Consider the following 12,291-nt stretch of genomic DNA (forward strand, 5'->3'; position numbering starts at 1 on the left):
TATTCCTTTGTAGCTGCTATTTCTGGCTGGAGGCACTGTTCTGTAATTGATTAACAGGTCACAGTACATTGACTTATATGGGGAAGACAACTGTATATCTCTATCAGAAAGGATTATGATTCTGTTTTTAGTAAGTGAAAAACTGGATTCTGCAGAAAACAGTGAAAACTGAAAACTGAGGTTCCTTGATTTGTCCCCTGCTATAGCATCACACCGTTTCTGGCTATGAAGTTAGGTTATAGTGGAAATCTCATTCAGGTTTAGAAATGTTCTCTTGCCCTACATAAGCGAGCTTTTAATTTAAATTATTTTGGGCTATATACTATCATAAGTTATTAAAGCAATTCTAATAGCATTTTAGCAGTCTAGTCATTTAAAATAGAACCCTTTCTTTTAACTCACAAGTCCACTTAAGGGAGATTTTTAGCATAAAGAGAGATTTATAAATGAGAGTGATTTTTGGCAACCTGAAAGTGAGATCTTTTGCGGTTTCTTTTCCTGCTTATTAGATGCTCTCCCAAGATAAGTATTAAAAATTGATATAGTTGAAAAGTGCATGTTGGAAAGCATACAACACCACCGCAGGAAATCTACATAATTTACGCAACTTGTTCCCAACCCTGGCCATTTCAAGCCACTGGAAAAGCCAAGCTGTAGCCTCAAAGTGTATGAAGGGCATATGCATCACATGTGGCATGTTGGTGAAAGGCTAGTGATTAAAATAGCCATTACATTCACAAGATGGATATCTAAATTATTGACCTACAGGCAAGGACATGCAAAGGGAGTTAGGCCCTCTTTCAGAGGAACTGTTTAGGCCAGTGGTTCTCAAACTTTGGTACTGGTGACCCCTTTCACATAGCAAGCCTCTGAGTGCGACTTCCCTTTATAAATTAAAAACACTTTTTATATATTTAACACCATTATAAATACTGGAGGCAATGCAGGTTTTGGGGTAGAGGCTGACAGATCACAACCCCCCCAGGAATTACCTCACAACTCACTAAGGGGTCCCGACCCCCAGTTTGAGAATCCCTGGCCTAGGCCCATAAAGGGCCCTGGGTTATTTTTTTTGTTTGTTTTTGCAAGGAGAAGAGGTTTATTTCTCACTTTTTCTTCTGAATAGAGCCCTAACAATATCCATGTAGTGCCCCAAGTGTGTCCCGAATGGTATAGTCAGGGCCCTGTTTCATGTTTTATAGATTTTGTTGCTATCCAGGCCAAAACAGGACAGGATATTATGGATGCTATTTTAGAGAAGCAGAAAAAATAATGTTTAGATAGGCTGATTTGCAAGGGACACATCTGTGACAACGGAGCTGATATGGCTGCAGTATACAAAAGTGTTCAAAATGGAATTGAGCAGGTAAATCAGTACACATATTTCCTCCCATGTGTTGCACTCACTGAGTCATTAGGATGTGTTGAAAAAGGACATTAGTATTACAGTAAAACACCATATTACAATGAGATGGTCAGCAAGGGCAGAGGCAATCCATCCACTATGAAATCGGATTCAGGGGCGTTCTTGATGTTTTGCTGAGATCAAAGCTTCACCCAGTCGTATGCCAGAATTTAAACTGGGAGATGATAGATTGCAAGAGAACATTTCAGTGTTTTTGTCTGTGTGGTTTTGCCCAAAATGTTTTATACTGTTTTATCAAAAATTAACTTTGTGAGCAAAACGTTGTGTCCAGATATTGACGTTCAATTTACTTAGGCCAGGTCCACACTACAGCGTTAAATCGATTTAAACAGCGTTAAATCGATTTAACGCTGTAACCGTCCACACTACAAGGCACTTAAAATCGATTTTAAGGGGTCTTAAAATCGATTTCTGTACTCCAGCTAAACGAAAGGAGTAACCCTAAAATCGATATTACTAAATCGATTTAGGGTTAGTGTGGACGGATATAGAAGTTATTGGTCCTATTCTTTTACTGAGCTACCCAGAGTGCACCGCTCTGGAAATCGATGGTACCCAGGGACCATGGACGCACACCACCGAAGTAATGTGCCCTAGTGTGGACGCATAAAATCGATTTTATAAAACCTGTTTTATAAAATCGATTTTACTAATATCGATTTAAAGCTGTAGTGTGGACGTAGGCTTAGTGGCCTTTCAGATGCTTTACCAGAATTATGGTCTTCTGGGTTCATTGGATGTAAGGAAGCTGCTGCTTCACAGGCTGAAACATTTAGAATAGCCACAAAGTTCAAAAAGAAAAGATTTCGATGGAGAAAACAAAGCCATATGAAAGGTCAACAGATCCCAAAAAAGTTCTTGAATTTGAGGTTTTCATCCCCCCTCTTAGCCACAATGTAACACAAATGGGCATTAGGATGAAGTTGGAGAAAAGTTTGTTTTTTTGATGGGTGAGAAACTGAAAAGTCTCAGCAGCAAAGACCTTAGAATACATTTATGCAGTAAGGAGCAACCTGTGGCAGTAAGTCTCAGAGCCCAGGTTTACACACTTGGGCTTGTGCTATAGTGTTAAAACTAGCTGTGTAAATGTTCAGAATTGGGCTGGAGCTCAGGCTCTGAAACCTAGGAAGGGGGGTGACCATCCTACTCTGCGCTGGTCAGGCCTCAGCTGGAGTATTGTGTCCAGCTCTGGGCACGGCATTTCAAGAAAGATGTGGAGAAATTGGAGAGGGTCCAGAGAAGAGCAACAAGAATGATTAAAGATCTAGAGAACATGACCCATGAAGGAAGGCTTAAAGAATTGGGTTTGTTTAGTTTGAAAAAGAGAAGACTGAGAGGGGACATGATGGCAGTTTTCAGGTATCAAAAAGGGTGTCATAAGGAAGTGGGAGAAAACTTGTTCAGCTTAGCCTCTAAGGTTAGAACAAGAAGCAATGGGCTTAAAGTGCAGCAAAGGAGATTTAGGTTGGACATTAGGAAAAAAGTTCCTAACTGTCAGGGTGGTTAAACACTGAAATAAGTTGCCTAGGGAGGTTGTGGAATCTCCATCTCTGGAGATATTTAAGAGTAGGTTAGATAAATGTCTATCCGGGCTGGTCTAGATAGTATTTGGTCCTGCCATCAGGGCAGGGGACTGGACTCAATGACCTCTCAAGGTCCCTTCCAGTCCTAGAGTCTATGAATCTGATTCCACAGTTATTTTTAGCACCGTATCAGAAGCCTGCATTTGTATACCCTGGCTCTAATACTTGCTGCTGTGAGCTCCTGCTTCCTGTGTAGACTTATCCAAAGAGGCATGCTTGAAACTTAGTAAGCAGCTACTCTGAGCCTTCTAAAAGCAAAACAGATTTCTTAGCCAGTTTTTTGTCTGTGTGTCTTTAAGGATGACTTGGAAATGAAGGAGCCAGTTGATCTCCTTGGCTTCATTCAGAAAAGGTCTTTAGATGTGAGTTTTCCTAGCACAGACCCAGCGCTGTCTATTTTTTGCTGTCTTTCAGGGTCTGTGTCTGCTAATGAAAGGAGTTTTTCAGAAAGCTACAATTAACCCAGACCTATCTAAGAGAGTCCATACTGCAGGAAAAATTATGTGATCTAGTTTGTGTTTTGTTGTTGGTTGTGTTTGTTTTGAGAGAGAGAATGAGAGAGAGAGAACTGGAAAGCAAGGTAGATAAGACTGGGTTTAGCTGATTAATGAGAGTGCTTTACAGAAGGCTACTTTTGTACAAGTACTTAGTAGTGACTGCAAGTTTCTTTGTTTTTGTTTTTCACAGTGGAGGGCAGATTTTAGTCTTCAAACCAGGCCTAGAATATGTTGCCATGGCACTGCTTACAGGGGTCCAATTTCATTTTCAGCTTCCTTATTTCATTCCTTCTATCTTTTGGGAGAGACTATGTGAGGTGCCCACATGGACATTACATACAAGGGACAGTGATTTCAATAGTAGCACCATTTCTAATCATGTTTATATATTTTTCTTTTGATTTATTTAAAGTGCAATAGCAGTAATGGACATTTCCAAATGGGAGGAGAAGCCCTTATATGTTATGATCTTCTCATTGGCTACCAGAACTGGTGAGAGAACAGAGCTTCTGATCAGCGCCTGCTCTGCGGAGCTATCTCTTTCAGCTGTAGAGTGCTGTCTCTGAACAGCTTGTCTAAAATCCAGTTTTAAGTTTCCCATATAGATAATTGTTGGAAAGAAGGACTCGGTTGAAATGTTCCACTTTACCTTTTTTCATATTTTTCAACGTGCCATCAGGATAAATCTTTTATTCCACAAATATTCTTAAGAATCTACCCATAGCCTCCCATTATGTTCAATGATCTCTATCTAGTTCTGACACTAGAGAGATCTATTGTATTTTGTTAATGTACTTTATAAATAGATTTTCTCATTTCTACTTTTTTTCATATCAAGATGCAGGCATTTTTTTCCTCAAAGGAAATATTGCATAAAAGGGTTTATGGTCCAGAAAATGTGGAACTACAGAGAAAAAGCACATAACATTAAGGATTTGATGATAAAAAGATATTGAAGAATGTGGTTTTTTAATATAACCTTTGTCTAATAGGAGGTCTGAATGTGCAAGGAATGAAGGATCAGACATCATGTAGCATCCTCATCATAATAAACCTTTTCTTCTGTGCTTACATCAGTTATTCATTCATTCCTAGTGTAGATGAGATAAAGTAGGAACTGCAATCTTTCTGATAGGTTTGTAAAATAGGTGTGTTGATTCCTAAGCAGTATGGTATTTACCGGAAGGTCCACCGACAAGATAAAAACAAGTCTAAGTTTTTCTTTCTCTCTCTCTGACGCCCTTATTACTAATACCTACACTAAACAAAAAAAACCCCCTTCATTTATTTATTTGTCATCCATTGTAGCTGATTGGCCAACTAAACTTTTGGTTTGTAATTAGTTTCTAGGCCAGTTGGTCAAGTAGTGTAAGATAAGAAACTAAATTGAAAACAGAGCCCCTGATGCATGAAACGTTTTGTAAATTTAAGTCATAAGGTCAACTCAAAATGTAATCATAATATTCATTAATAGTGAGTATTCAATATTCAGAGACTTTGGATCTTGTTTATTATTGATTATCAGCAAAAAAACTTGTCCTGGAAATTTATTTCTTAGTTGCACTTTGTCATTAAATATTTTTCTGAAAGTGTTTCAATCATCCAACCAAGGATCAGAGATAATGTCATGTGACTTACATGGCTGGCCACATAGCACTAGAATGAACTGCTGAAATAAACAATTTTCTGAACAAGCTATAGGCCAAAAATGATTTATCCAAACTGCTTGACAAATACTTACAATTACCAAATACATTAGAAAATGTTCTGTTTATGAATAACTCACTAGGGGAAAAAGTCTAAGTTTTTGATAATATTTATAATGAGCAGTTGAACCAGTGCTCATTCTAGTTCTCATGTGCTATTGTGATGCCACTGTTCAGGATTCAATGAGACCACCATGTAAGCCAGGGATTTCAAACTCAAATCACCACGAGGGCCGCATGGGGACTAGTACATTGGCCAGAGGGCTGCATCACTGACACCTTTTCATATAAAGATACAACCCCTCCCCCGCCGCCAGCCCTGCCCCCATGCCATCCCTTCCATGAGGCCCTGCCCCGCCCCACCTCTTCCCACCCCTTCCCTGCCCCTATTCCAACCTCTTCCCCAAATCCCCACCCCTGCCCCATCTCTTCTCCACCTCCTCCCCTGAGCGCATGGCTCCCCGCTCCTCTCTCCTCCCTCCTGGAAAGCGCTAAGTGCCTGGAGGTCGGCAGAAGAGCGGGGGAGGTGGCACTGGGGGGCGGGAGTGGTGGGTGAGAGGAGCTTGGCAGCTGCAGGAAATAACTCCGCGGGGCACATGTTTGAGATCCCTGATGTAAGCCTCTGTGTGTACCTGAAATTTCACTCTGAAGCAATGCGGAGATCTGTCTGTCTTCATTCTGTTGTGTAATTAGGGGCTAAAACAATAACAAAAATCAAAAGTTCTGTTTTGCAAAATGAAGAAATAGAATTTAAAGCAAATCTCCCCCTCTTTCAATTTGGCTAAACCCCATTATGTCATTAAAGATAGAAATTATGTGCTTTATAGTCATTAGAACAATTAACAGTTGTCCTTTTATCTAGTGTTTGCCTATATTTCTATGCTAATATGAAATATATCCCCTCTCCCCTTTCTTAACTAACCATAGCTAATTTGTGAGGGCATCTAAATTAGACTGTTAAATGTTAAAATACTAATTAGCTTGAATGAGAATCCCCTTCTATTTTATTGTTTTGTTTCATAGTTGTGGAACTCTTTACATTTTTTGCATTATATAGAGAGATACATTTGGCTTATTTAGAAAGAGAAAAGGAGAAACTATTCGTGACTGGAAATATTAGTAGACCAGAATCATTATAAATGACTTACCTCACTCATGATCTCTACTTGACCCATAGTAAACACCCTCTCTTGAGGTTACAGTTAATTCATTCTACATGCAAGAACCATTCTTAGTCTCTCCTCGATCATGGTCTTCTAATTGGACCAAAATTAAGTGCTGTGCTTTTGTGGTAGAGATGCTGCCCATCTGGAATTGAGCTAACTTTCTGTATTCATATAAACAGGAAATGTTTTACCTTTATAGCAGAGCCTCTGCTGAGGTGTGTGCATTAAAACAATTATCTGAACTGTTTGGAGTAATTATTTTTAATTTTTCTGTAGTGAGTAATTTTTGTGCCTAAGATGTAGGAGAGTATTAAAACTCATATATTTCACATTCACACAGAAATATGAGAGAAACTAGAATAAAAATCTACATATTACTTGTTCTAAGCAACTGAGATATCTAAAGCCAATCATTTCCACCTTTACTTACATAATTTGATCCAACAATAGGAAAGGATTTTGTTTTAAACTCTCTTCTTTGTTATACAAAGCAGAAATTCTGATTTTTTTTTTCCTCCATCTTGGACAATAACACCAAGTTAACCACCTTTATCTTATGCAAAATAGATGGATAGTGCTTGAAAGGATTATAAAAATTACTTAAAAAAAGACACATCCCTTATCTTTCCATTTTTTCTCACTGTATCTGCAATCTGTAGTTCTGCATAGATTACAAGTTAATTATTTTCTTGGATAAATTATGAATAAAACTGTCAGATTATTAACATCTTGATCAAGTATTGAAAGTGCACATATTGTCCTCTATTAATCTGATAATTGCTATAATTATGTTTACTGCCTTTATTTTATCTTGCCAAAAGATATTTCAAATGCAGTAGGGTATTTTTTTTAATTTATGCATTCTTAATGAGAGGAGGGACATCCAAGTGGCTAGGACTCTATCTCTAGTAGATTGCCTGTGCCTCAGTTCCTCCTCTGCAAAATGGGGATGATAGTACTTCCCTACTACTCCGGAGTCTATAATACAATGGTGATGCTCTCAGATACTCTTGTAATGAGCGCCACACAAGCAACTAGAAAAGATGGCCAAGGTATAGATTCTCTCTAGTATGTCTGACACATTTAAACAGCAATGTGGAAATAAATGTATTACTTTTCTTTTGTCTTTCAGAAAAATGTGATGAGCCACTGGTCTCAGCATTATCCCACTCCTCCTTCAGCAGTTCATCATCTATGACTAGTAGCTATTCACCAGGGTATGCAAAGCTAAACAAAAGAGGAGGTAAGATATCTTTCCTTCCCAACATTCATATACTTACAGCAAACACTATACACGAACCCCTAGACTGGGGTTTTCTTTTCAATTTCAAAGTCATTCTATTAATTTTTAGTGGTCCACCTTTAAACAGGTTTATTCACCAAAGTCTCTACAGCTAAGGAAGCAGTCATGGGATAAGAGGGACTCTCATGGATCAGTAACTGGTTAAAGGGTAGGAAACAAAGGGTAGGAACAAATTATCATCTTTCAAAATGGAAAGTGGTAAATAGCAGAGTGCCCCAAGGAGACCACTGCTGTTCAACAGATTGATAAATGATCTGGAAAAGGGATAAACAGTGGGGCAGCAAAGTTTGCAGACAACACAAAATTATTCAAGGAAGTTAAGTCCAAATCTGACTGCAAAGAGTTACAAAAAGATCTCAGAAAACTAGGTGACAGGGCAACAAAATGGCAGATTAAATTCAATGTTAAGTGCAAAGTGCAAATGCACATTGGAAAACATAATCCCAACTATACATACAAAATGATGGGGTCCAAATTAGCTGTTACCGCTCAAGAAAGAGATCTTGGAGCCTTCAGGAATAGCTCTCTGAAAACATCTACTCAATGTGCAGTGGCAATTAAAAAAGCTAACAGAATGTTAGGAACCATTAGGAAAGGGATGGATAAGATGGAAAAGCCCACACTTTGAATATTGTGTGCAGTTCTGGTTGCTCCATCTGAAAAAAAGATATATTAGAGTTGGAAAAGGTGTAAAGAAAGGCAACAAAAATGATTAGGTGTGTGGAACTTGTGAGGAGAGATTAAAAAAACTGGGGCTGTTCACCTTGGAAAAGAGAGGGCTGAAAGGCAGTATGATAGAGGTCTATAAAATCATGAACGATATGGAGAAGATGAATAGAGAAGTGTTGTTTATCCCTTCACAAAACACAAGAACCACGAGTCACTAGAAGAAATTAATAGGTAGGAGGTTTAAAACAAACATAAGAAGTACTTTTTTAGATCACACAGTCAGCCTGTGGAACTTGTTGCCAGGGGTTTTGTGAAGGCCAAGACTTATAACTGGGTTAAAAAAGAATTACCCTCCCTGCTTGATTGCTTCACTCCCTGTTGAGGTGATGCTGTAGTTGCACCACAGTTCCAATTTTTTGCACGTACATATATTTATACCCATAACTTGCATACATATTTCCTAATGACCATCAAGTTCAGAAAACGACAACGTTTCATAAAAGACTTTACTTGACCTATTTATAAATGATCTGGAAAAGGGATAAACAGTGGGGCAGCAACAACGTATAAAACCAGTTGATTCAATTGCTTATTCTTTGGGGTCCAGACCTCCTGTTCTCTGTTTGGGGCATCTGGACCCTGATTGTCCAAACAGAAACAAAAGAGATGATTTACGCCTAAATGTCATGTACCTCTCAGCTTGTGGAAAAACATTTCAGGGTAAATGTAGAATGATTAGAAATTCTTCTTTTATCATGTTGTTACTGGGGAAATGTAGGAGAGGATTCTAAATTACAGTAAACAGTGTTTTCTATAGATCTGAAACAAGTCCTGAGTTTTCTACTTCAGAGTCTGCCTTTAATTTGCTATATGCCCTTTAATGAATCACTTACATCCTTTGTGTTGAAACCTGCATCTAAAATGTCCCGCTGCCTTCTTCACATAGGTGTTGCGTGGCTTAATTAACATTTGCAAAGAACTTTGAAATGTTCTATATGTTATGTAATGTAATGTTTTATTCTAAAGATACTTTGGACTTTATTCTCTTCTCCCTGTTTCTGCTACCCCGTTTGCACTCAGCACCTCAAGTAGGCCCATTGATTTCAATGTAAAGCAAATAAATCCATGAGACTACTTGAGCAGTACAACTTAACATGAGTACAATGGATAGAAGTAGGTTCTTATACTTGTTTTACACTGGTGCATTTCCTTTTATGTTCATCATTTCTCTTGATTTACCCTGTTGTGAGAGAAGAAATGGACCTGTTAATATTTAACTTTTCCTTTTAATTAGATTTACCGTCCCTTTCCCAACCCTTTTAAGATCTTCAGTGCAGGGATCTTGTAATGTCAGTGCTACATTTTAGTGATATGAGTCTGTAGTACTGTCATTAATGAGCAAACTATTTAATTTCCACTATATACGGTCACTTGAATATTACTCTTCTGGCATCTCTTCACTCAAATGGCAATTGCTTAGGACTGCTATCCTTCCTTCTTTCAAGAGATGTACTAGTCTAAGACTATTCCCGTTTCAAACTTCAGTTTGTTCATATAGGATACGTAATCCTATTCTCCCTTTCACTGGTGGTATTGAAACAATTCCTGATTTACACCAGTGTAAATGACAGGCTGACTAGCTCTCTTTCTGTTTCTATTTCTATAGCTAAGGGGAAATAACTCTCTTGTTATGCTGAATTATTTTATAACATTATGGAATTAGGGCTATCACTAATCAAATTAACTGTAAAGAAACACAGATTTGTTACTTCATAGTACCATTACTGAGAAATGGGCTCCCTAGGCAACTGCACCATCTAGAAGAAGAAATCTTCTCTCGTTGAGTCATTACATCGAAAGAGACAAAAACAAAAAATACTTTAAAATAAGGAAACATGCACTTGTAAAATATTAAACTCCAACCCCATAAAAGTTGAACTCAACCTACTTTGTAGTGCTGACTTTTCAGTATTAATATAAGTACTAGCTTCAAAATAGCTGAACCAATGTGAAGTTTTCACCTGACAATGTGCAACTGTTTATTAATGTGCCTTAAAATATGCTGTAGTCCAGGCAAGTGAAATTAAGTCTGCCATGCACTCTAACAGCAACAGGCTGAACCCTAAGCTACCTGGATGTATGCTTAAGAAATTTTTGTTTTTCTTAATACTCAATGAAGTTTCATATATAAGTGTTAGGGCTCTGCGAGGCTTGGTTCAGCAAGGGATTTGTGAACTGGTGCTTGCAGTTTTCTTCAGAGGGATGTAATTAAACCCATGCCTCTAAATTTAGTTGGACATTTGAATCTGAAAACTCAAACCTCCAAGATATGGCTCTTCTCGACACCTTTCACAGTCTCCTAGAACCCAGCACACTCTAGTATTACACCCTTCCCCTCCCCTATTACTTACATTTTCTCTCTTTAGAGGGAGTTTGAGTGCAGGAGGGGGCTCCTGGCTGGGGCAGTGTTTTGGGGTGCAGGAGTGGATACAGGGAGCTGGCTCCAGGAAGGGGGTCAGGGCTAGGGCAGGGGGTTGGAGTGTGGGAGGGGATTTGGGTGCAGGAGAGGACATGAGGTACAGGCTCCGGGAGGGGGTTCAGGGCTTGCACTTGGGGTGCAGGCTCCTGCTGGATGGCACTTCCTCGAACGTCTCCCAGGAGACGGTGCAGCAAGGCTAAGGCAGGCTCCCTGTCTGCAGTGGCCCCAGCCTCGTGCCACTCCCAGAAGCAGCCAGCATGCTCCTGCAGCCCCTGGGGGGAGACGTGTCTCCACATGCTGCTTCTACCTGGATGCACCGCTTCCACAGCTCCCATTGGCTACAGTTTCCCGTTCCCGGCCGCTTAGAAGAAAAAAACAAGACAATGCATAAAAGGGGATCAAAAAGAAAAGCAAAGGGAGAAAATGTAACTTCTGTGTCTGATGTTGACTCTTATGTGCCGCCTCACAGCAGGAGAAACACAGGCATAGCACATGGTCTTATTAACCACTCCAAGACCTGGCAGACTCATACCGGCATCGCACTATTTGGGGCATTGCTTTTAACTACCTCTTTAGTCACAGGCTCAGTGCAGCAAAACATGACCAGCTAGGTCAGACTTTTATTAGACACAAGGAAAAAGGAGAGGGATAGGAAAGAGAAGAAATAAGGTGGAAAGGAAAAGGACACACATTGCTGGGGATGGGTGATACAAAAGTTTCCTATCCCAGGCAGTGAGTAGGATTCAGCCAGAGCCAATGGAGGTGGTAAGGCCAAAAGGGACCATTGTGATCACCCAATCTGTCCTCCTGTATAACAGAGGCCATAGGTCTTCCCCAATCCAGTGAGATGGAGAGTGCCTTAAGACTTTTGGAATGTTGTTCCAATGGTTAATTATTCTCACCATTAAAAATATATGCATTATTTCCAGTCTGAATTTGTCTAGCTTCAACTTCCAGCCACTGGATCATGTGATATCTTTCTCTGCTAGATTGACAAACCCATTGTTAGACCAGATAAAATCTTTGTAAATCTACATCCTGTGCCCACATAGTTGCTTTACAAGTTACCAAAAAACAAACAAAAAATCAAATTGTATAGCACTTTCAATCAATTGGCTCTGGAAAATGATATCATTGGGTGATGTAGTTATGAATGAGAAGACAGAAGTAAATCACATTTATGAACAATTCTAAAGTCACCTGAAATAGATTCATTTCTTGATATGCTCTACTAATATCCTCTAAATATATTTCTATCTTAGTTTGTCTTTACCTTCTGAAAGAGATGATAATGTGTGATAAAGATACTTCCACATGACCTCCCTGTTTTCTTTGGACCTAATATACAATACTGAGTGTTTTCTTGTGCCCTTTTGTGCTTGTACAGGGGTTGGCAACCTTTCAGAAGTGGTGTGCCGAGTCTTCATTTATTCACTCTAATTTAAGGTTTCGTGTGTTCAGC

The 12,291-nt window shown here is 39.2% G+C and overlaps 1 protein-coding gene across 1 annotated transcript in view; it reads left to right on the forward strand.

Moving 5' to 3' along the window:
- CNTNAP2 (contactin associated protein like 2) overlaps positions 1–12,291 on the forward strand; it is a 1,679,055-nt gene that overhangs the window by 521,541 nt on the left and 1,145,223 nt on the right. Inside the window, exon 2 of the mRNA XM_030551435.1 lies at positions 7,511–7,621. Within this exon, the coding sequence (XP_030407295.1) occupies positions 7,511–7,621 (111 nt within the window). The remainder of the gene's footprint in view (positions 1–7,510; positions 7,622–12,291) is intronic.

This window comes from Gopherus evgoodei, chromosome 2 (assembly GCF_007399415.2).
Source record: "Gopherus evgoodei ecotype Sinaloan lineage chromosome 2, rGopEvg1_v1.p, whole genome shotgun sequence".
NCBI classification, from domain to species: Eukaryota; Metazoa; Chordata; order Testudines; family Testudinidae; genus Gopherus; species Gopherus evgoodei.